The sequence below is a fragment of the Pleurodeles waltl genome, chromosome 3_1, assembly GCF_031143425.1.
Source record: "Pleurodeles waltl isolate 20211129_DDA chromosome 3_1, aPleWal1.hap1.20221129, whole genome shotgun sequence".
Taxonomy (NCBI): Eukaryota; Metazoa; Chordata; class Amphibia; order Caudata; family Salamandridae; genus Pleurodeles; species Pleurodeles waltl.
In genome coordinates this window covers 280,735,292-280,759,803 of record NC_090440.1, presented here as the reverse complement: position 1 = coordinate 280,759,803, position 24,512 = coordinate 280,735,292, and the positions used below count along the sequence as shown (strand labels likewise).

At 45.4% G+C, this 24,512-nt stretch overlaps 1 protein-coding gene across 1 annotated transcript in view; it reads right to left on the bottom strand.

Moving 5' to 3' along the window:
• The window catches only part of FAN1 (FANCD2 and FANCI associated nuclease 1), a 231,126-nt gene that overhangs the window by 73,782 nt on the left and 132,832 nt on the right, over positions 1 to 24,512 (bottom strand). The window contains exon 10 of the mRNA XM_069222393.1: positions 10,365 to 10,533. Coding sequence (XP_069078494.1) covers positions 10,365 to 10,533 — 169 coding nt within the window. The remainder of the gene's footprint in view (positions 1 to 10,364; positions 10,534 to 24,512) is intronic.

Sequence of the window (24,512 nt, the reverse complement as noted above, 5' to 3'; positions counted from 1 at the left end):
CTGAATCCAAGATGGCAGAGGTCTGGGGCAAGCTGGAGGAGCTCTGGGCACCTCCCCTGGGAGGTGCAGGTCAGGGGAGTGGTCACTCCCCTTTCCTTTGTCCAGTTTCGCACCAGAGCAGGGCTGGGGGATCCCTGAACCGGAGTAGACTGGCTTATGCAGAGATGGGCACCATCTGTGCCCATCAAAGCATTTCCAGAGGCTGGGGGAGGCTACTCCTCCCCAGCCCTGACACCTTTTTCCAAAGGGAGAGGGTGTAACACCCTCTCTCTGGGAAGTCCTTTGTTCTGCCTTCCTGGGCCAGGCCTGGCTGGACCCCAGGAGGGCAGAAACCTGTCTGAGGGGTTGGCAGCAGCAGCAGCTGCAGTGAAACCCCGGGAAAGGCAGTTTGGCAGTACCCGGGTCTGTGCTAGAGACTCGGGGGGGTCATGGAATTGTATCCCCAATGCTAGAATGGCATTGGGGTGACAATTCCATGATCTTAGACATGTTACATGGCCATGTTCGGAGTTACCATTGTGATGCTATACATAGGTAGTGACCTATGTATAGTTCACGCGTGAAATGGTGTCCCCGCACTCACAAAGTCCGGGGAATTTGCCCTGAACGATGTGGGGGCACCTTGGCTAGTGCCAGGGTGCCCACACACTAAGTAACTTAGCACCCAACCTTCACCAGGTGAAGGTTAGCAATATAGGTGACTTATAAGTTACTTAAGTGCAGTGGTAAATTGCTGTGAAATAACGTGGACGTTATTTCACTCAGGCTGCAGTGGCAGGCCTGTGTTAGAATTGTCAGAGCTCCCTATGGGTGGCAAAAGAAATGCTGCAGCCCATAGGGATCTCCTGGAACCCCAATACCCTGGGAACCTCAGTACCATATACTAGGGAATTATAAGGGTGTTCCAGTATGCCAATGTGAATTGGTGAAATTGGTCACTAGCCTGTTAGTGACAATTTAGAAAGTAGAGAGAGCATAACCACTGAGGTTCTGGTTAGCAGAGCCTCAGTGAGACAGTTAGTCATCACACAGGGAACACATACAGGGCACACTTATGAGCACTGGGGCCCTGGCTGGCAGGGTCCCAGTGACACATACACTAAAACAACATATATACAGTGAAATATGGGGGTAACATGCCAGGCAAGATGGCACTTTCCTACAGGGTCACTGAAGCCGGCATTCCTCCCCTCATTACGTAACACACTACCAACGAGTCTGTTGTCCTGGAGACTATGATTTGCCTACAAATTGGGCAATTAACTATAATTCACTACACGGCACGCTGCAAACATGAATTTAGCGTTTTTCAGAGCGTTACAGCGTTTTTCAGCGCTCATTTACTTCTAGGAAGGACGGGAACTTGACAGCACGTTTTCTTCTGTTAGTGGCACTAACTGTAAACCATGACACACACCTTAACACACAAGCGTGTCACTAACATTCCAGTTGTACGTATTTACTATCGTATTCTATTGTTGGACAATTTGCCTTCAATTTACGGTGACACGCACACCTCATAATTTTAAGTGTGGCAATTTAATAGTACAAAATTTTCTCATGCACCACTCCATTTTACCACCTCCTGTTTTTACCCTGGATCCTGCTTCTTCAGATTCAGGCTGGGAATTGTGGAAAGAAGGATTCGAGGCTTATCTGGATACACTGGATGGTGATTCCTTTACTCACAAGAAAAAAATGTGCCATTCTTTGACATTGTCTAGGACCTGAAGGCCGTAAAATTTTGAAACACATTCCTCAAGTAGGAGTACCAGTGGCAGAAGGAGAGGGAGATGGAGGAATTGATGAATATTCTTCTGCTATTAAGTCTCTAGATGCTATATTTAAAGTGTGTAAGAATGTTATTATGGAGAGACACAAGTTTTACAAAAGAGTTAAAATTTCTGGTGAATCTGTTGCGAGTTTCGTGGTGCCCTGAGAATTTTAGCTGTATCATGCGATTATAAGGCATGCAAGGAGATCAACTTGTTGAAAAAACACACAATAAGAAGGTACAAGAAACTCTTTTGTCAACACCAAATTTAACATTAGAGAAAGCTGTGGAAATTGCTACTAGAATAGAAAAATACAACAACGGACTTGGAACAAATGAACACATCTGGTGACAAGGACTTGCATCAGAGTGTATCGCTAGTTTAACAGAAGTCTAACATTAATCATGTAAACGTTAGACCTGAGTCATCTGGTAAAAAGGAGAATTTTAGAAAGTCTGAGTTTTATAGATGCTTTACATTTAGGAAATGCGAGTGTTTGTCCAGCATTAGAAAAAAATAGTTCCAAGTGCCTCATTTTGCTAGGGTGTGCAAAGCCAAAGGTAAATTGGCATTGGCGTCCAATACTAGAGGCAGAGTTCTCAGAGTACTTAATGATAATGTTAGTGGGTTAGAGTCTACTACCAGTGAGGAGGATGAAATACAACCATTACTAACATATCTCAATTAAGTGAAGGTAATAATTGTGGGGTATTTTCCAATACGTCTAAAAGACTTTCTGCAATTTGATAATTTACGGCTATGAAGTAAAAGTGGTGGCTGACTCAGGTTCACCTTATACTCTCTTGAGTGAAAGGAAATGGAAGGAATGTTTTGCCCACATTGAACTTAAGGAATCTCACATCAAACCAGTGGGTTATGGAGGAAAACCTGTAGAGGTGTTGGTTGAGTGTGAAGTCGAAATCAGTTTTCAAAGAAACACGTCAAAGGGAATTGCGTATGTTGCAAGGGATGATACATGTTTATTGGGATGGGATGATCAAAAGAGTTTAGGAATCTTACTGGATCCTAACAATCCTGATCAAGTGATATTAAGCAAGAACTATAAACATGTATTATCTGTGCACGGCAAGATGAATTTCCTGGCGTCTTCAAAGAGGAGATTGGAATGTTCAAGGGTTTTTTACACAGAATTAAGGTGGAAGATAATGCTGTTCTTATGGTGCATAAGGTTCAGAGAGTACCTTTGGTGTTAAGGGCAGAGTTGAGAAAAGAGCTTGACAGGTTATGCGAGCAGGATGTCATTGAAAGGATAGAAGCTTCTGATTCGGTAGCTCCAATTGTGATTGCTCGCAAGGCTAACGGATCAACACATATGTGTGTGGACCTGCAAGATCTTAACGCACATATTTGGGTAGATCGCCACCCCTTACCTAACATTGCTGTGATGTTGTCTACTCTTGAAAATGCTAGCAGGTTTAGTTTGCTGGATATGGCTTCTGCATACCACCAAATCAATTTACACCCTGAGTCAAGACACTTGGCGGCTTTTATTATGCCTGAAGGGTTGTTCCAATTCAAACGCATGCCTATTGGTTTGGCGTCAGCTTCCGCCATGTTCCAAAGGGTTGTGGATAACTTATTAAAAAATCTAGGGGAATCATTGCATTCCAGGATGATATTTTGATTTTTGGGAAGGATCAAAAACAACATGATGAAAGGATGAGTCAAGCTTTGTCAATTTTAAATGACAAAGGAATCACTCTCAAGGCAAACAAGTGTAAATTTGGCACAATGTGTATTGATTAGTTAGGCTACAAAATATCTGAACGAGGGGTAGAACCAAAAGCAAGTTTGGTTAAAGCTATTGAAGATTTTCAATCCTCATACAATAAGGATCAAGTTAGGTATTTTATGGGATTGATTGAGTTCTACACCAGATTTATTCCCAATTGTGTGGAAAATACTTATAACATAAGAAATCTTAAGTTTGAGAGGTGCTGAAGCTACTTATTCAACTATAGAGAGGGAATCTCTTGCAAGTTGGTGGGGGACTATGCATTTCAAAACTTATCTGTGGGGTGTGCATTTTATGGTCAGGATGGATCATAAACCTCTAGTGCAGTTGTTTTCCACCAGTGGTGCGCAACATGCTACTCCCAGAATAGCAAAATTGCAGTACAGACTACAGATGTATGATTACCATGTGGAATATGTGCCCGGAGCTAGAAATGTACTTGCTGATTGTCTTTCCCATCTTCCAAGTCAATGTGATAATAAGCAGGATGGAGAAGGAATGGATGAGGATGATGTGTTGGTATGCTCCATAGATTGCCAACTGGATGGTGCTGTAACAGAAGCTGAGTTGAAAGAAGCGTGTGAAAAAGACAAACAAATAAAAGAAGTTAAGGAGGGCATTCTTCAAGGGTGGTCTGTGAGTAAGTCTAGTCATTGTGAGGCTTACAAACAAGTCATTGAAGAATTATCAGTTGTGAACCAAATTTTAATGCGAGCTGATGTTCTGGTTGTGCCAGAGGGCATGAAGCACAGGATACTAACATTGTGCCATGAAGGTCACATAGGAATGCGAGCTATGAAGAGAAGAATTTGTGAGAATTTTTGGTGGCCAGGGTTGGATAAAAGTGTGCAATAAGTGACAAGTCTCAAGTCACTTTACCTACTCCTGTTGAGGCAATAGAAGTACCCAGTAAACAACGGAGTAAAATTGCTAATGACATAATTGGTCAATGGCGCCAGTGGAGCCTAGGGCGCTCAAGGATAAGTGGACTGGGCCATTTAAGGTGGTGGAGCGCAAGAGTGAAGTCACCTACCTGGTGGACTTGCGGTCTCCAAGGAACGCTTTAAGGGTCCTGCATGTCAACCGCCTCAAACCTCACTTTGAGTGGACTGAACTGTCTATGCTCCCTGCGACAAATGATGGGGTAGAGGAGGAGAGTGAGCCTCTTCCTTACCTCCTGTCTGCAGGAGAAAAAGATGGGTCAGTGGAGGGAGTGATCCTCTCCCCCTCCCTGACTGAGGAGCAGCAAGGTAACTGTTGCCACATGTTGGGACAGTTTTCCTCACTGTTTCCCCTGATCCCAGGAGTCACACACTTGTGCACACATGATGTGGACACTGGGGATAGTACACCTATTAAACAGAAGCTTTACAGGGTGACTGACAGGGTCAGGACATGCATTAAGGATGAGGTATCCAAAATGCTTACCCTAGGGGTTATTGAGCACTCCAGCAGTCCTTGGGCCAGCCCAGTGGTATTGGTCCCAAAGGCTGCTGCACCTGGTGCCACTCCAGAACTCAGGTTCTGTGTGGACTACCGGGGACTCAATGCGGTCAGCAAGACTGACGCACACCCCATCCCCCGAGCTGATGAGCTCATTGACCGGTTGGGAGCTGCCAAGTGCCTCAGTACATTTGATTTAACATCTGGGTACTGGCAGATTGCCTTAACTGAGGGGGCCAAGGAGAGGTCAGCATTCTCTACACCAGATGGACACTTTCAATTTAAAGTGATGCCATTTGGGATGAAGAATGCCCCTGCCACCTTTCAGAGGTTGGTCAACCAGGTGTTGGCAGGACTGGATGAGTTCAGTGCCGCCTACCTGGATGACATTGCTGTGTTTAGTTCCACATGGGAGGAACACCTGCAACACCTCTGGAGAGTGTTAGAGGCCAAGCAGAAGGCAGGCCTCACTATTAAGGTGAGCAAGTGCCAAATAGGGAAGGGTTCTGTGGTGTACTTAGGACACTAGGTGGGAAGTGGCCAGGTGGCACCCCTACAGCCTAAGATTGACACGATTCTGGCTTGGGAGCCTCCCAAGACCCAGACTGAAGTGAGAGCCTTTTTAGGTCTCACAGGATATTACAGGAGGTTTGTTAAGGGATATGGTACCATTGTTACCCCCTTAACTGAGTTGACTTCTAAGAAGCAACCCAGGAAAGTGATCTGGACAGAGGCTTGCCAGAACACTTTTGATGCCCTGAAGGCTGCCATGTGCACAGCACCTGTGCTGAAGGCACCTGACTACTCCAAGGAGTTTGTTGTGCAAACAGACACCTCAGAGCATGGTATTGGAGCAGTACTCTCACAGCTTAATGAAGAGGGCCTAGATTAACCCGTAGCCTTCATTAGCAGGAGGTTACTACCAAGGGAACGTAGGTGGAGTGCCATAGAATGTGACATGTTTTCTGTGGTCTGGGCCCTGAAGAAGCTAAGACCCTACTTGTTTGGGACTCACTTCCGAGTTCAGACCGACCACAGGCCCCTCAGATGGTTAATGCAGATGAGGGGTGAGAATTTAAAATTATTGAGGTGGTCCATTTCCCTACAGGGGATGGACTTTACGGTGGAACACCGTCCTCGTACAGAGCACGCCAATGCTGATGGTCTGTCCAGGTTCTTCCGCCTTAGTAATGAGAAGTCCCATGAGGTTGGGTAGTTGCTCCCCACTTTCAGCTGGGGGGGACACGTGTTAGACTTTTCATCCTTGGCGTGGTCTCCCTTAACTTTTTGCCTCTGTTCCCCAGGTTGTTGATCTGTGCTGTTCTCTGATTTTGCTGTTTTTGTTACTCTGGGTACTTTACCACTGCTAACCAGTGCTAAAGTGCAAGTGCTCCTTTACAAAATGTGTATGTGATTGGTTTATCCATGATTGGCATATTTGATTTACTAGTAAGTTCCTAGTAAAGTGCACTAGAGGTGCCAGGGTCTGTAAATCAAATGCTACTAGTGGGCCTGCAGCACTGGTTGTGCCACCCACATAAGTAGCTCTGTAATCATGACTCAGACCTGCCATTGCAGTGTCTGTGTGCGCACTTTTACCTGTAAATTCGACTTGGCAAGTGTACCCCCTTGCCAGGCCTAAACCTTCCCTTTTCTTACATGTCAGACACCCCTAAGGTAGGCCCTAGCTAGCCCCAAGGGCTGGGTGCAGTGTATGGTTAAGGTAGGACATATAGTAATGTGGTTTATATGTCCTGACAGTGAAATATTGCTAAATTCGTTTTTCACTGTTGCAAGGCATGTCCCTCTCATAGGTTAACATGGGGGCTACCTTTAAATCTGATTAAAGTGTAGATTCCCTTTGGGAGCGGATGGACATGTGGAGTTTGGGGTCTCTGAGCTCACAATTTAAAAATACATCTTTTAGTAAAGTTGATTTTAAGATTGTGCGTTTGAAAATGCCACTTTTAGAAAGTGAGCATTTTCTTGCTTATACCATTTCTGTGACTCTGCCTGTTTGTGGATTCCCTTTCTGGGTCAGTTTGACAGTTGGGCTGGTTGTACCTCACATTAGACAGTGACACAAAGGGAGCTGGGGTGTAGCCCGCATATCCTGATGAGCCATCTGTGCTAGGAGGGAGGGAAGGAGTGGTCACTCGCACCTGAAAGGGCTGTGCCTGCCCTCACACAATGCAGTCTCCAACCCCCTCGTGAGTGTCTGGGGCCTGGGCAAGGCAGGATTTCACATTCCAAAGAGACTTTACTTTGAAGTAGGCCTACTTCAAAGGAGAAACTGGGTATAAGAAGGGCACCCAACACCACAGACTTTAGAACACTTCTGGAAACAAGAAGGAACCTCTGCCTGGAGAAGAGCTGAAGAGCCCTGCCTGTGACTGTGCTTTGTGGAGCTATCCTGCAGTTGCTGCTTCTGCCAGAGTAAGAGGGCAAAGACTGGACTTTGTGTGCCTTCCATCTTGTGAAGAACTCTCCAAGGGCTTGATTTAGAGCTTGCCTCCTGTTGTTTGAAGTCTCAGGGACAACAAAGACTTCTCTCTGCCAGCACCTGGAGTCTCTGGAGAGACTCCTGCTCTGACAAGTGGTGCCCTATCCAGTCCCTGGGCCCTTGAAAGGAAAGCTGGTGGAAATCCAAGGAAATAGACTTCGGACGACTTCGGACCGACGCCGCTGCTGAATCCAGTGACGCCGCCTGCACCCGACGCCGTGACCTTCACTGGAACGTGATGCTCTTCGCAGTCCCGACGCCGCTGCAGCCCGCTGAAGTCCGCGACTCCGTGGAAGTCGCCGCACCACGTCGTGACCGACGCCGCGCAAAGTGCGCGGATTCAACATTTCGCACAGACGCCGCGGTCCCCGACTTCGCGCATCGGCTTGTTTTCACTCTTCACCAAAGGTACTGTACTTGGGGGTCTACACGACTCCGTGTCCGGCACCGCTGGTGTCGGCTTGTTGGGAAGGACTCCATCATGACGCCGTGTTAACATCTTATCGAAGCATTTTTGTTTCTAAGCGCTATTTTTGAGTTTAATCTTTAAAAATTCATAACTTGACTTGTGTATGTCGGGTTTTTGTCGTTTTGGTCTTGTTTTGTTTAGATAAATATTTCCTATTTTTCTAAATTGGTGCTGTGTCATTTTGTAGTGTTTTGCATTAAGTTACTGTGTGTTGGTACAAATACTTTACACCTAGCACTCTGAAGTTAAGCCTACTGCTCTGCCAAGCTGCCAAGGTGGTAAGCAGGGGTTAGCTGAGGGTGATTCTCTTTTACCCTGACTAGAGTGAGGGTCCTTGCTTGAACAGGGGATAACCTGACTGTCAACCAAAGACCCCATTTCTAACAGTCCCATTGTGCTGTCTAGTTGTGTGGTCGAATATGGAGTATTATTGATTGATTTTTACAGCCGTTGGCCCGAGCTTAAGTTTGTTAAGGTACCGAATTGTAAAAAGTCATTGAGTTCTTATAATCTGTTTTTGACAGGGAAGGAATCCCTGATGAGATACTCACGGAAAATGGATGTCAGTTCACTTCAGCTCAACTTACTAGTTTCCTGGCATACATGGGCATTAAGCATGTCAAAAATTCGCTGTATTATCCTAGAAGTAATGGCCTTGTCGAACGATTTAATAGGGTGATTAAGGAGAATGTGCAGCTAGCTAAGGCCAGAAGTTTGAATTGCAAGGTAGAACTGAGGAAATTGTTGTGGGCAGTGCGTACCACTCCAAATGCAGATACAGAGTATCTCCTTTTGTATTATTGAGGGGTAGGGTTCCTGCAACCAAGTTAACAAGACAGTGGATGGGTGAGTTTGCCATTAATGAAAGCTTGATTGAGAAGGTAAATGAAAGAAGAGAGTCAGCTCAAAATAAGTATAGGGGGGAACCGAGGAAGACAATTTGTGTGAAAGAGGGGGATTATGTAAAGGTTAAGAGTGCACATATTGTTCAGAAAGGAGAGTCTAAGTTTTCTATCCCCAAAAGGGTTGTAAAAATTTGCAGTAATGCAGTCAAATTAAGTGATGGTAATTGGTGGAATAAGGAGAAATTGTTCATTGCGCGTGAAGTGGAACTATTGGATAAAGGGAGGGAAGATTCTACCATGGTTAAGCAGAAAACAAAAGATATAAAACGGAGAGCATCGTCAAGAGACAAGGTATTGCCCAGCAAATATCGAGATTATATGCTTTTCGCATAATTTGCTAGGATGTACTGCACTGGATTTCTTTCAGATATTTCTTTCCAAGTTCTCAGTGTTAGTTCTCAAGAAGAATGTGTTATTCCTAAATGAATGTAGTTATGAAAAGGCCAGGTCAATTGTTACTGTCATTACCGTATATTTCTCTTGGATTTGTTGTTGTGTTAAGCGGGAAGATGTGTTGGGTCTTGCCTGATGTATTGGGCTCGTCAGTCTGTCGAGTCTCGTGCTTATTACTGATCTTGGGGACGAGACTCAACAGAATGCGGGGTGCGTAGATGGAGGAGACGGTTGGAGGAAGCCGGTGAAACAAGAGCACAGATCTGTATCGTCCTGTTATATACAAATAAACTTACCAATTGTAACTACTAATGATATGCACATATACTGAGTGTGTACCGATGCTTGAGAGAGTGTGATACTCTGTACCAATGATGTCGGTACTATGCATGTTTGTGTGCTAGGGAAGCATGTGTGGCAGCTGTACAGGCTGCAGTGTGTGTGCTCATAGTTTGCACTGCTGCTATCCATACTGTACCAGTATTAGTGAAACCTGAAAAACCTTTTATCACAAAATAAAAAGCAAAACGAGGGGCTTCGTCTATTCTTGCAAGACAGAATTATACTTCAGTCAGCATGCTAATTAGCGCATCACTGCTTCTCAAGGAGGGACGTAGTACAAATGAAACTTTCCAGTGACACGTGAAAAGTGATTCATAAATCGCAAGTGACTCTTCCTCCATTGAACTTACACCTACCCGAGCAGCATCCATAAGAAACTAAAGCCCTCTGCCACTAATCTTCCTATGCCTTGGGGTATTGTTGCACAGAAAGAGACAAAAAGTGATTTTAAAATGCAATTTTAGTTGACTCCTTCAAGTAAAGGATTGCTTGAATCATCATAGTGGCCCATGCCAAAAAATCAAGAACAAGAATGCTCATAAACCTACTACTACTGAAAAATAAAGCAAGGCAATCTCTAATGAAGCTAACAAACATCTCAGAAGAGCTCATATATCAAAATATGCAATTAAATTTTTATAGGGCTGATGTTCCAATAAAGAAATATGATCAACATGGATTAAACATCCCTATACTAGCTTCTCCATGCACAAAATATTTTTCTACTGCTGTTTTGCTACTGTTATGACACAAAATCATGATAAAGACCAGATTTTACCCTGATCATAGCCCTGCTGCCTATAGTGGGCCAGCGCCAGCTCTTCAACGGAACACATGACCGTAGACAGCGTCGAACCTTCGCCACCTTCGTCATCGCATACCTCCTCACGTAGAAAAACAGACTTCCCCATCCCGGTGTGAGGAAACATCTTCCCTCTGATGGTAACCTGTAAAAAACACAAAAAAGAATGATTCTTTCAGACTATCACATGGTCCGGGATGCCAACTGACAGGCATCAGCTCTTCCCTGGAAGCAGGCATCTCTTTTGGGATGGTAGTACCATGATCGCTTTCATATAAACGCCCAACAGATCTCTTCTTTCAATAATGCAGGTGCGCATGCAAAGAAAATATACACACCAGGTGTACATACATGCACACACACAACTGAAACACCAAAAATCCGTGGTTATTCATGATTACTCTTTTTTGATCCATAAAAAATCATAGGGATGTTTTTTTTCTTTTAATTGCTTCCTTCCTTCTCTTCATTTCTATTGTCAATTATTCCTTCCCTCTTTGATGTACCTTTAACTTAACTTTTCTTTTACATGTAACTTTCCCTCACCACCCTACCTACCTCATGTTCAGCACTCCGACTCGTCTTTCAGTCAGACCATTATCACACCATGTCCAGGATGTGCATGGATGGCGGGATGCTCACACCTCATTAAGATTAGAACTGCAGCAGACAGAAGGTTAATGATGAGCACTTAGTAGTTCCTGCTTTCTATTTAGAACATGATATATGAGGGGTGCTGCTCTACGTCTTTTACAAGGCAGTGTGTCACACTGCCCTGTTCTTTGTGTCGAGGTACCATGAAGGAATCGAGCTAATAAATATGATCAGACATATTCCGTCTGTACATGGTTATAGTGGAAACGCCTGCTAAGAAATTAACAAGTATACAGTTAGCTATGGTGTCTTTGGTGACAGTCATCTGTGCTGCTTTATTAAGAAGCAGTGTAGCAAAAAAAGTTAATGACATGCAGGATACCTTCAGTTATTTGCTTTTGCTGGTTGTAGGAAGCTGGCTCTTTATATAGCTGGACCAAATGAGGTACACTGTGCAAAGAGTCAAAGCAATCCCCAGAGGTATCACAGAGGCACAAATGATATCTCAAATGCCCCCTTTTGTGGTTGTGTGGACAAGCACTGAGACATATCAGAGGGTAGGGCTAAGCATATAAGGCACACACTCATACAGTAAGTGAGACACACACTCAATAAAGAAATTAGACACCAATTTATATAAATAACACATACTTCTATATAAACGTTGATACCAAGATCATCAGAATCAGTTGAGTACTTTTCGAGTCAGGAATTCTTTGAGTTTTTAAAAGTTGACAATGCATTTTTCAGATGCAGTGTTATCCTATGGAGGAGAAACAAGCACTGTATACATGTATGGTACTTACCGGACCAATCTCCTTAACTAAGGGTAAGTACGGGACAAGGTCCAAGGCCCCACCAGCAGGTCACCTCGAGCGGCACTGGGGCGGTCGGGTGCCGTTCATCGTCTGGTGCCCCGTGTAAGTCTATTGGGATCAGTCTGGTTACAAAGTTGCTGCAGGTATGGACTGGAAGATCAGTCCAGGGGAACCCAGAGAGGGGCTCGACCTTTAAGGTCCTCAGGCATACGGGGCACCGCTGGTTCCTCTGGCTGCGTCAGGCCCGGGGCTGGAGTAGCTCGCGGTTGCAGGGGGGCCCGCAGAAACAGTCTGCAGGCATGGACTGGGGGTCCACTCCCACCAAGTGGTCTCAGGTCTCACAAAACTGGGAGACGCGGGGTAACCCTTGATCCTTTTCTCCTCAGTCCAGGGCGGACAGGTGTAGAGGTCTCCTGAGGCGTTGGGTCTTTTTCTCCAGGTCACCCGTGGATGTAAAAGGGTCTTTTAAACAGGCTGCAGGCACCATTGTGAAGTCCACAGTGGGCAAACTCAAGGTGGGCTTCGTTTCTGGAGGGCCTGGGGACCACACTGACACCATTGGCCCACTTCAGTTCAGGCTAGGTGGCTCTGGTGCAGTAGTACTGTCCGGCGTCTGGTTTTTGGCGGTCTTCACAGTTCTTTCTTTGGGTGTCTGCAGATGCAGAGAAGAAGCTCCTCTGCTCCAAGGGAGTTATTCTTGGTGATTTCCAAAGCACTGGCAGCTCTCCCTATTTGTTGGAGGCTGAAGCGGCAGGACAGGCCAGTTGCTCCTTGAGGGTTGGGTGTGGCAAGCAGGTTGGAAGGGTTGGCGCCAAATCAGTTGTGCTTCTTGATTCACTCCTTCACCGAACCAACAAGCATGGAGGTGGAATCGCCATCATCTACACGACGATGACGACCCGAAACCGGTAATAGAACACCCCAACTTCCAACTCCACACAGATGGAAAAAACACTATCAGATGCACCCTTACCTACAGACCACAAGGACCATGCCCCAGCTTCTGCAACGCCATCCCAGAACTCATCGCCCCGCAAGCAACAGACTCCAAGCACTATATATTCCTAGGGGACCAGCAAAACCAACTCCATTGACCTTCTGGGAAGCTTGAGCAACATCGGCCTCAAGCAGCTTGTCCACTCCTTTTGTGTCCAGCAAAGATTTGAGAATCTGGTATCAGGGGGTCTCCTAAATACTTAATTTAGGGGGCGTTAAGGAAAGTGAAGGGTAGTAGCCAATGGGCTACTTACCCTTTGGATCACTACAACCCCTAGATGACAACTTCCTGGTGGGAGTGGGCATCACCCTGTCAAAAGGTGCTAAATTCCATCACACACAAGATAACAGAATTTCCTAGGCTGTGTCCACTTCAGGCTGTTCACCCCAGGGGTGTGACCAGTCTCAAAATGTGACACACCTCCTGCATAGCTAATTTTCCAGCCTGTCCAGGTGCCAGATGGACCCTGGGGCAGGGGAGACGGCTTCCTCCTCTGAGGAAGGTCAGTTCTGCATACCAAAGGTGATGGGTTTCTTTGAAGCGCCTGCCTTGGAATGCAGGTCATCCTGTGGGAAGGGGAGTGTAACACCCCTGCCCGAGCATGCACTGTTTCTGATCTGCAGAGAGCAACGTCTCTCTCCCTTGGGTTCATATTCTCGTCTGTTGGTGGCAGACTGGTTAGAACTGGTCAGTGAACTCAACAACAGTCGGTAGGTTTTCTGGGGGTACTTCTAAGGTGCCCTCTAGGTGCATGTATTAATAAATCTGTCACTGGAATCAGTGAGGGTTAATTAATACGAGATGTTAGATACCAAACATCCCTATTTTCAGTGCAGCCATCATGTAGTTGGGGAACTCACATTGACCAGTGTCTAGCACATGTACTTAAAATGGCTTCACTGTTCACTTACTATGTCTAAGAATCGACAAAGACATATCAGGGGCATAGCTGCTCTTGCAGATGTGCCCACACATGTAATATAATGCACCCTCCCTTAGGGCTGTAAGGCCTGATGTACGGGTGACTTACAAATATTACATGCACTGTTTAGGGGACAAGGCACCATGTTGTGTTTTCACTTTTAGGGAGCACCTTGCCACGCATCCTGTAATGGGAGTCTGCATAAGGTTGTTGCTGGGTCCCTTATAGTGGCACAAGTTGAGCTGCAGCTCTTTAGGCCCGTCTCCAGTAACGATGCCCTAGGTACCAGCAGTACTACTAACTATGGACTTACAGAGGTGCTATAGGGCCTGACCACTTGGGGAATCAAGTTAAAAGGCGTCTTGCATTACGGAAGGAACACTGGCAACCTGGTTAGAAGGAACCCAGTACACTTCAAAGTTGCATTAAAAAACAGGCAAAAAATGGATTGGGGGGGTGGGGTGGGGGCATACTGCAACCAGAACCCAACTCCCTACACTGGTCACACTATGACTGATGTTTACTTTTACATTGTTGGGCTATGCCGTTTCGATTTTGTGTTTATTTGATAGCTTGTGTGCGGACAGCTAAACATTGATTTTATTTGAAAGCAATGCGTGACACAAGCCACTTTACCATTGAGGTCTGTGCAGTATTTACTGTTCTAGTCAAATTTCCGTCAGGAGGATTGTGGAAGGCTTGTGTGGGAGTTGTACAAGTCGCTTTACCTTTCTTTTCTGTGCAGCTTTCACTGTTCTAAAACATTTTCTGTGGGAGATGAGGAAAAAAACAAGCACATTTAAGTATGGCTTCGCTAAATACACTCACCATGGTTTGTACAGGGGATTTTGAGGAATGTCAGGCCTAGTTTCAGCACATTACGTTTCAAGCTTCATTCTGACATGGAGACAGTAGGAATGAGAGTTGAACTTGGTAACCCCAGGGTTCTATCATGATTATGTTCAACTCTGGAGTACAGACTCAGACCAGGTCAGAGTACCTATTTTTTCTCTAACTGTGTTGTCTGCAGCATATGCTAGATAAAAGAGCATTGACTGCCTCTTCATGTTTTTTGAGCTGCACTTTTTGCATCTTATATAGTAACTGGTGGATTTCTGATTTAATGTATGCGGTGCAGGCAGCACAATTTCAGCATGGACCTGTGCTTGGCTGCGGAAGATGTTTATAATATGGTACATGTTCTACTGAACAAGGAGATGTGGCACCTGTAGGTATGTTCTTGAGTCAATCACAGCATAAAACTAAGGACAGAAGTGAGCTATTGACATTGGAGGCATCATTATACAAAATCATCTTTGTTGTCACAATATTAACAGTAGAGCTTTCAGAGAGCTTTCAGAGAGTGAAGCTCTCATTGAAGGAGGATAACATCATGGTGATGCCTCTTTCCCTGGACAGAGCTCCAGATCGCAATTCAACTGTGAACCTGCTAGCAGGTACACAGCAATGTGCAGGGAGCAGTACGCTGAGGGCATATGATATCGGCCGAGCTACCAAAACGGCATAGGAAGTAGGTCCAGGAAACTTGTGGATGATCAAAAGGCCCTTGTTAAGTGGTTTATAATGGACTAAGAGGGTCTTAGAAGGAACATCCTTCACAGAAAAGTGCTTAAAGATAGAGGCTGCGCTAATTCTCTTCCACACCACCGGGCAGCAAATCAGTAAAAGTACAGCATACTCCAGTTCTGTCCAGTTTTTACTGAAAAGGAAATATTCCTTTTGCTGGTGTTTAGTTTGTCAGAATTGGCTTTAACTGAAAACCGGAAACGCCAGCCATAACCTACCTCAAATGTGAAAACGGCCAACACGAGGAAGAAAAGGGGGCGATCACTGATGCTGCTCTGCAGGCTTTGCTGCCACAGTGGAAAATAAAGTTCTGTCCGGCTTCATTATGTGCTCTGGACCATGTGTTAAAATATGACTGCAACTACTGGGCATCTCCTTTAACGTGGGATAGGAAAATGATAGCGACAAGGGAGGCACCTCTGGTGTAGCACCTCTTCGGATCCTGAGTGTCAGAGGGAGTAACAGATCCTGGAGGTCTGGAGCACAGCCAGTCATGAGCATGGTGTGCCAAGGCTTTGCAGGGAACAGTTTGCCAGTGGCTCATAGTGCTGCTATTTTCACATGGACCTGCAGGACTAGAGAGCCAGCTTTCAGCAGCGTACTGGAGCTGAATGAAGGAGCCATGGACTAGCATGGTTCAGAAAGCAGGTAAGTGTCTTGTGCTGCGGTACATATGCAGGGGAAGGCGTTTTTCTCATATCAGAAACACTTTGCTCACAACGTAAATGCTAGATGGCACTGTATAACAAGAAGCGCTTTTTGTAGACAACATCCATAGTAGTAAAATACAGGAGGGATAATTTTGCTTTAGAAAGGCACCAATATAAAAAAGTACATACCAGATGGTACTCAGCTAATGATACTGCCCAAGAGTGCAGCTCCTTATGCAGCTGCTCCTCCTGCCAGTCAACCATCTCAACGACCAGCAAATAGTGCAACAAGACGTTGCCAGCAATGCAAATGGTTGAAGGGGGTGGACCCACTGCCCCATGCTATTCTGTGGGCTGATTCGACATATGAATTACACTGCAATTGATTAATGGTTGATGGAGGCTGACTCAAAGCCCTTCTATTTGCTTTTAATGTTATTATAATTATAAAATGTATAATATTCTTGAGAGTACAAAAGGCATGCAGTCAGTTAAAGCTACTAGCACTTGGCCTGACTTAAGCATGTAGAAAGCTGAAAGAGTTGTGCTACCAAAACCATATCAACAACAGGAGAATGTTTAGGAGAATGTTTAGTTTGTACATTTCATTATTTTTCTAGTACTTTCCAACCATGCTTCTACAACGTACTATAATTTAGAGGCAAATTAAGGAAAAAAGTGAAATCATGCAAACAGAGTTTAAGGTATCTTCCAATAGATTGAGCAAAAATTGAAGAAACTCAACTAGTATCAACATCTTTTAGAGATGTTATAAAATTGTAGAATCATCAAGGCAGCAATATATACTCATAAAAAGCTGAACATTTCTTCCAAGACTTCAACTGCATTAGATTGCTCTGGGAGCAGAATCTTCAAGTGCAATATAGAACAAACCAAAACTCCTCCAGATTCGTGCCAGAATGCAACCTGGTTTGGTGCTTTATAAAACATTGGAAATAAATACATGGCTGAAGAAGCGTCATGTTATTTCTCTTCTCCTCAGCTCCTTATCTGTCAAAGTTCAGACTGCTGTTTGAAGGGTTTCTATCTCCTCAAATCAAAATGTGATCTGATCAATGATCTCTACTGCTTGGTGTTTAGAAAAATGTTTTAAGCTAAGAAAAGGGTTACCATGAGGTTAGGTATGTTTCATTCAAGAATGCTGCACTAAGCTCACCCATCAAGCAAACATTCCTGAAAGCAGAGTTGCCTTATTAGCTTCAATGTATTGGAAGCAAGAGTCTTAGATAGCGCCAGAGAATAGATTAGACCTTGTAAATCATTTGCATGGCTCATTTTGACCACAGTACAGTCTGAAGCAGGAACAAGTATATTCTTTTCTATGAAGATATAGGCAACAACATAGACAGTTAGGCAGATCCTACCCAAATACAGAGATTGTGATTGTATGGTGGCCTGCACCGACCTCTGGGTCATGGAAGATATGTCTGCTACCCATTGTATGTAAAGGCTCACAATCTCACAGTGCCAAAACTCACTGCCTTTACCCTCCCACCTCCAACTGACTTCTATATCAAATACCACCACACAAACAGGATCCATTCCGACTACAACCACTGTGGGCCACATGTCGCAAAAACATATTTTAAAGCTGGAATTTCTGAAGATTTATTCTGTGCAAAAAATAAATTCAAAGGTTCAGTGCAAGAAGAAGTAACATTAATCACAGAGCATTTAAACAAAGTTCACTGATGTACATGTACCTTGTCCAATCAGTAGAAGGCAGACTTTTTAGTTGGGAAACGTTCTACGGTATTCATTTGGCAGTTTTATATAACATGGACAATACCCCCCACAAAACAGAGCACTTTACAGTAGACCAGACAAGAAGAGACAGTATGCAAGTGACTAAATAAGCTGGAGGGTATATCTTCAAAATATACATATCTATGATTCTACCTACCTGTTTTGCCACTGATTCTTCAAGAGTATCACACATTGATTGATGGGAAATCAAGTTACATAAGAATAGGAGGACGTGGTGAAAAGGGGGCTTTTTACTGTTCACAAACAGCATAGTCTTTGGAATACTCGGATTTTCAGTTCTCTTGCTACTTATGTATAGTCTGAATTTGTTCTTAGATTGGGTGGGAGGGCATTCCAGATCTTTCTGGCACTTTCAGTGAAGAGCAAGTGTTCGCTCTTTCTTAAAGATAGGCGTTTCCAAGTGTAGGCAATCCATGTTCATGTTTCTTAGGGGTCATCATGTTCCAGATGGTGTAAGTTTCTTTGACAAGTATGTGGGAGTGCTACATGGAGCGCTTTCCTGACCATACAACCTTGCTTAAAAATGCTTCTTGATGCCATGAGTTAAACAGTGATGTGTAGAAGTGTGACATGCACAAAGCAACTCGTGTCTGCGATAAGAGTGGCTGCAACGCCAAGCGCTGCTTTCACAGGAGCACGGTGTGATTTGGGGCTCCTGGAAAGTTAGCACACCCTATAATCCAGTTGTGAGAGAATCAGGCTTTGGACCACTGTCTTGACATCAGGTATTGGAGTCTATTATTTGATAGCTCTCCTAAGACTAAGATGATGGTTGGCATTTCCTGCACCTATGTGAGCTTGCATGTTAAGTTTATTGAACAGGGTAATGCCAAGGGAATTTTGCACAGTCAATGGGTGAGAGTTTTCCGTCCAGGATATTAAGCAAGTTAAGCAATGATTAGGAGAAATTCTGTTTAAAGGGGGTTTAATTTGAGGTGCTGTTTTGTCATCCAGGATGAGATATCTGTTAGGATCGAGGCAAGAGTAAGATGTCTGCAGGAAAGGAGGCTATGAGCTGGATGCTAATGCAGACAAATTGTAGGAGATATTGGTTTGGTCACCAGGACCGAACCAACAAGCATGAAGGCGGAATCCCCATCATCTACACAACGGTGCACTATCAGATGCACCCTTACCTACAGACCACAAGGACCATGCCCCAGCTTCTGCAACGCCATCCCAGAACTCATCGCCCCGCAAGCAATAGACTCCAAGCACTACATATTCCTAGGGGACCAGCAAAACCAACTCCATTGACCTCCTGGGAAGCTTGAGCAACATCGGCCTCAAGCAGCTTGTCACTGAAACTACTCACATCGCAAGACACACGCTCAACCCCATCGTCACCTCCAGCAACAGAGTCAGGTACATCCACACCACGCCACTCATCTGGTCCAACCACCATAGCATACACTTCACCATCTCTGGACTTACATTCCCTGGCACTGTGCACCCCAGATCCAATGCGAAGAAACTGAAAAAAGGTACCAGAAGACCAGTGGACCAACGCTCTCCCCTCCCATCTCCCAGACTTTACACATGACCCTGAACAAGCAGCAGAGAGCTTCTCCCAGTGGATCACAAAATGCGTCAATGCCATCGTCCCAACCAAGGTCAAAGAATAAAGCAAAAGAGCAGGCTGGTTCACAAAGGAACTGCACTCCTCCAAATGCAACTTCTGACAACTTAAAAGGAAGTGGTGCATTAGCAAAGAAACAGAAGACCGCCTTCAGGTTCGCCCTCAACCAGTACCACTGCCTCCTGAAAAGAAATCAAGAAGAACGCACTTTTTCCACAACATGATCTTGGTTATCTACGAAAACTTCGAACGCCAACCCTCCACTGCAAACAGCATCAACCAGCTCACATGCATAAACATGAACCCCAAAAGCCTTCTCACCCACTGGGAACTCCTCACCACGCAATACACTATCTCCCTCATGAACCCCATACACTCAGGAGCACCCACAGACCCTTGCCCCCATCACATCTTCCACCTCGGAAGCAAGACTATCAGTGAAAAGCTCAGGAAGGTCCTGAATACCTCCATCACTGCGGCCTCCTTCCAAGAGGTCTCGAAACATGCTGAAGTGAGACCCTTCCTGAAAAAAACATCTGCCGACCCAGCCGAATTAAAGAACTACGGCCCATGTCTCATCTCCCCTATCCAGCAACCGTAGTCGAGAAAGCAATCACTCAGCAACTCACCCAATACCTAGAAGACCACAACCTACTGGACCCCTCCCAATCTAGATTTTAAGCTAACCACAGCACCAAGACAGCCCTGATTGCAGCCATGGATGACATCAGAGCTCTCCTGGATAGTGGGGAAACAGCAGCCCTCATCCTCCTGGACCTGTACGCTGCATTTGACACAGACTCCCACCACATGCAGATCAACAGACTCCACCACATTGGGATTCAAGAAAACACCCTCAAATGAATTGCCTCGTTCTTCATCGGCAAAACCCAAAGGATCAGTCTCCTCAGAGTCCAAAAAGATCATCTTTGGAGTCCTCCAAGGATCGTCTCTCAGCCCGACCCTCTTCAACACCTACATGACCCCCCTGACCATTACCGTCAATTCACACAGACTCAACATCATCTCCTACGCTGACGACACACAGCTCATCCTCTCACTGTCCAAAGATCCCTCCACCACAAAAGCTAACTTTGACAGATGTATGATGAACGTAGTGGGCTAGATGAAGAACAACTGTCTCAAACTCAACACACTAAAAACTGAAGTCCTCATGTTTGGGAACAACACTTCGCCTTAGACTGACACATGGTGGCCCGCGGAGCTCAGCACACCATCCGCCTCAACAGACCACGCCTGCAACCTTGGCACTATCCTGGATAGCAAGCTATCCATCAAGAAACAAGTCGTCGCAGTCTCATCTGCCTGCCTGCAACCTCAGCATCATCACCCACAGATCCGTCGAGCCAACAGCGGAGGACGCTCCTTCTCGCAGCTTGTGCTTGGAACAACCTCCCCCTGCACTTCAGGACCACACCATTACTCCAGCGATTCAGAAGAGAGCATAAGACCCACACGGGTGGTTTGCTGCGCTATAAAAATGCTTGTTTGATTGATTAATTGTTTCTGAAGATAGAACCTAGGTGTCCTATACAGACTATGTAGCTGTTAAGAAGTGTCAGGGAGGGGCTCTGGAATGTATTTTTTGTTTTTGTTTTTTAGCAGAGGGCTCCTACAGGGAGCTGCATATTCTCATCTGTTGGTCTCAGCCTTTGAGGAAAGAGGAAAAAGAGCACCAGACTTTTCCCTCTAGACCCCTGCATTCCTTTAAGTTGCTGGTGAGGGGGTTGACTAGATAGAAAACTGCAGAGATAACTACAAGGATTAGATGGTATGATCCACTGCCTAGGATGCAGAGTGCATCATCTATACCCATGACTGTTCTGTGCTGCATCCTTCTCTGAAGCTAGATTGGACAGTGATGAGTAGATCATTTGCACAAGTGTGGTGGTTGAGTTGTACGGCACAACAGGTCTTCATGACTTTGATCAGAGAAGGGTGGAATGTAACTGTTAAAAGTTATTTAGGTCCTTAAGATGTTAGCTTTCAGGAGAGGCAATTCCTGGCTTAGTTTCAAGTTAGATGCCATCTTTCAAAGATGTGTTGATGATCTTTGGTCCGAGGTAAATGGATATTTGGTCGGTAAAGTCAGAGGAGAGATTGGGGACATAAATTATCTTTGATGCTTTGTCAATAGCAATCTCCTTGAAAGGAGACAAAGTCTTGGTGCTTTTCCTACTAAATGATTGGAGAGATTGTTTAGGGAAAGAAGACGAGATGGAAGTAATGGAGTACTCAATCTTTTATCTTCTCATCAGAAAACTGCACATATTTCTTACTCTTCAAGGTTGCTCAAAATTGGAGGGGTTGCAGGACTGGTAATCATTACTGCTTGCTGCCTGCTTGTTCTTTCCAGTTCTTCTCTGAAGCGGATAGATTTTGGTGCAAGTATTATCTCCTTGTATAGTCTGCATTCATGACAAAGTGATTCAAGGCTTTTCACAGAAGGTGATTGTAGTAAAAAATGCTCAGTGGCTCGTTACTTCCCTGATTTCTTTTTTTTTTTACTGTACCATAGTGCAGATTTTGTTTTTATTTTTTGCCTTTTTTTTGTCTTTAAGGGGCAAGAACTGCAATTACTACTGTCATCGAATCATTGTAGTGCTTTACTAATGAATAAATCTCAATCCCCAAGTAGAGGAAGGAAGAACTGAGGTAACTTTAGTTTCTTGGAGCGTATACGGACGTGTCTTGTATCGTTGACCTAGATTTTCAGTCTCTGGGATTGTCTGTAGGTAATGGACGGTAATGGTTTTGAAGCTAAAGATGAAGAAAGGTATACAAATTTGGTCTGAACAGTCCAGATACGACGGATTTTTGAATGATTGCTAGCCCCATTTACCCAGCAAGAGACTCGAAGCTGGTGAGGAAGGGGGCTCAGAATCACAGAGGTGAGCGCGGACTCGGTGATTGCTGTTAACACAGGCCGCTTATGTTTCATAGCTGCCAGCGGGAGACAGCCTGCCTGTACACAGCACTTTTGGCTTCCCCTGGGGCAGAAAAAGGGCTGTCCCAAAGCCAGCAGGGTCCCATAGATGGATAGTGGAGGCCAGACACATGGGGATTACAGCAAGGATTCAGCCATGCCCCCAGGTAAGACACCCATAAAAGTGGCAGCAGAGAGACATGCAGGGCTGTCTACAGAAGGACTTAGTGCAGTGCAGAGTAGTATATGTGTGACACAGAACGGAGATAGGGGCCAGTGCATGAGAAGGGGGTACACCATAAAAGCAGCCTGAGATCCAAATAGGCTCCTACTATCCTCTTCCATTGTATAACTCAGCAAACTAGCACTGGGGGTTTGGAAGAGGTAACACCCTGAGAGTAAAGAGAAAGCTGGCTAGACCTTCACAAAGCGGTATGGACACAGAGTGGCGACAGGTGTTTTGATTTTTTAGGAAGAAAGGAGGATACCTCTTCATTCCCCTCTCCCCCCCCCCCCCCCCAACGCCTGTCCCCCAACAGCCCTGTCCCAGTCAACCTCCCAGCAGAGTATGTGACTCCTCCAAATGAACTGACATTTTGATCAAAGGCCAAGAACTGTCTCCTGAGCTGGGACACAGCTCTGGACACTTCACTTATGGCAGACCTGAGGCGGCAAGACTTAGACACGAGGAAGCATGGCAGGGAGCCTACAAACAGAACCTGCAGTTGTACACTACAAGTGTGTGCCTGGAACAGACAGAACCTCATGATGGTCAAGCCACACACTGCAAAAGGGGCCCCAATGGATGTTGTGGTTGGGGATGGCCTACAGAAACAAATCAATAACAACACCTCCTTGGCAGCACACATGGTGGCTATCCTGAAGGCCATAAAAGAAACAAGGACTTCACTAGAAACACAGATCGCAGAGGTAATAGGAGATTTGGGCCTACTGCGGGATTACCACAAGAAACTGGTAGACTGGGTCGAAGAGACAGAGGATCACTTGGAGACTGCCCTCCTACAGGTGAAGACCTTCCTCAGAAAGTTCGGCCATGAAAAAAAAAGTACGGCAGTTAGTGAATAAATTGGAGGATGAGGAAGGCAGTTCCCATCGCCACAATGTCCGGATAGTCGGGTACAGGAAAGGGCGTAGGGGCCATCCATAGACCTGTTTTTGGAAGAATGGCTAGAAAAGACAGTGCTACCAGGAAACACCTTCCAGATTCTTCTCCGTAGAAAGGGTACACAGAATCCCAGCATTCCCACGACCAACTGGGGCAAATCCACACCCGATCATAGCACGTTTTATGAACTTTTGGGACAAATATGTCATTCTCTAGGAGGAACAGACACATGGTCCCTGGACAACTGATGGCCAAGAAGTGAGCATAAACCCGGACTACAATAGTTTAGTGTAAAATCAAAGAGGTGAATTTATACCAGTAAAGAGGGTGCTCCAAAGGCTGAAAGTTAAATATGTGCTCCTTTACCCTGCTAAGCTGCGAGTGGTGCGAGGCGGACATACCCACTTCATGATATTGCCACAAAAGGCCTGGTCATCGTTGGACACCCAGGGAATGTAGTCTGCCCACCTCCCAGTACGCAGAAGGACTAAGGTTGGGGCAAGCAACATCGAAGCGAAGGAACAGAAAGAGGAATAAAATAGCCTCCCCACCAAAGAACAAATGAAAGCAGCACAGGAAAAAAAGTAAGGTCCCAAGTACTGATTTTAATCAGGACACTCCCCTTAGACACAGTACGCACTTCGATAGATACACAGGGTGCTACTTGGCCATCCTGGGCGAACATGAGGGTGAATCCCTATTACTGGCCAATGTTTATGCATCTCCTGGTCTCCAGATGGAGACTCCCCAGACAGTGTGTGGCCTGCTTACAGGAGCTCCCCCAGCTCTCACAATTATAGGAGGCGACTTTAACCTTGCTTTAGACATGCAGCAAGATTGAGGGAGTTCAAGGGTGGACGGGGAACTGACCAGAGGGAAACTGGAGGGATGTGCACAAGTGATGGATCTAAGTGATATCTGGAGGGCTCTACACACCAATAAACGAGGGTACTCCTTTTACTCTGGGGCACATGACATCACTCCTGACCTGTCCTGCTCCGGTTCACCTTTCGCTGTATTCTCACCCTCCCCGCTCCCTGCCGCTGCTCCCCTGCGGCCCCGCCCCCCCTCTTGCCTCTCTACCTGTTCCCTTCCCCGCGTCACCCCGCTCCCGCC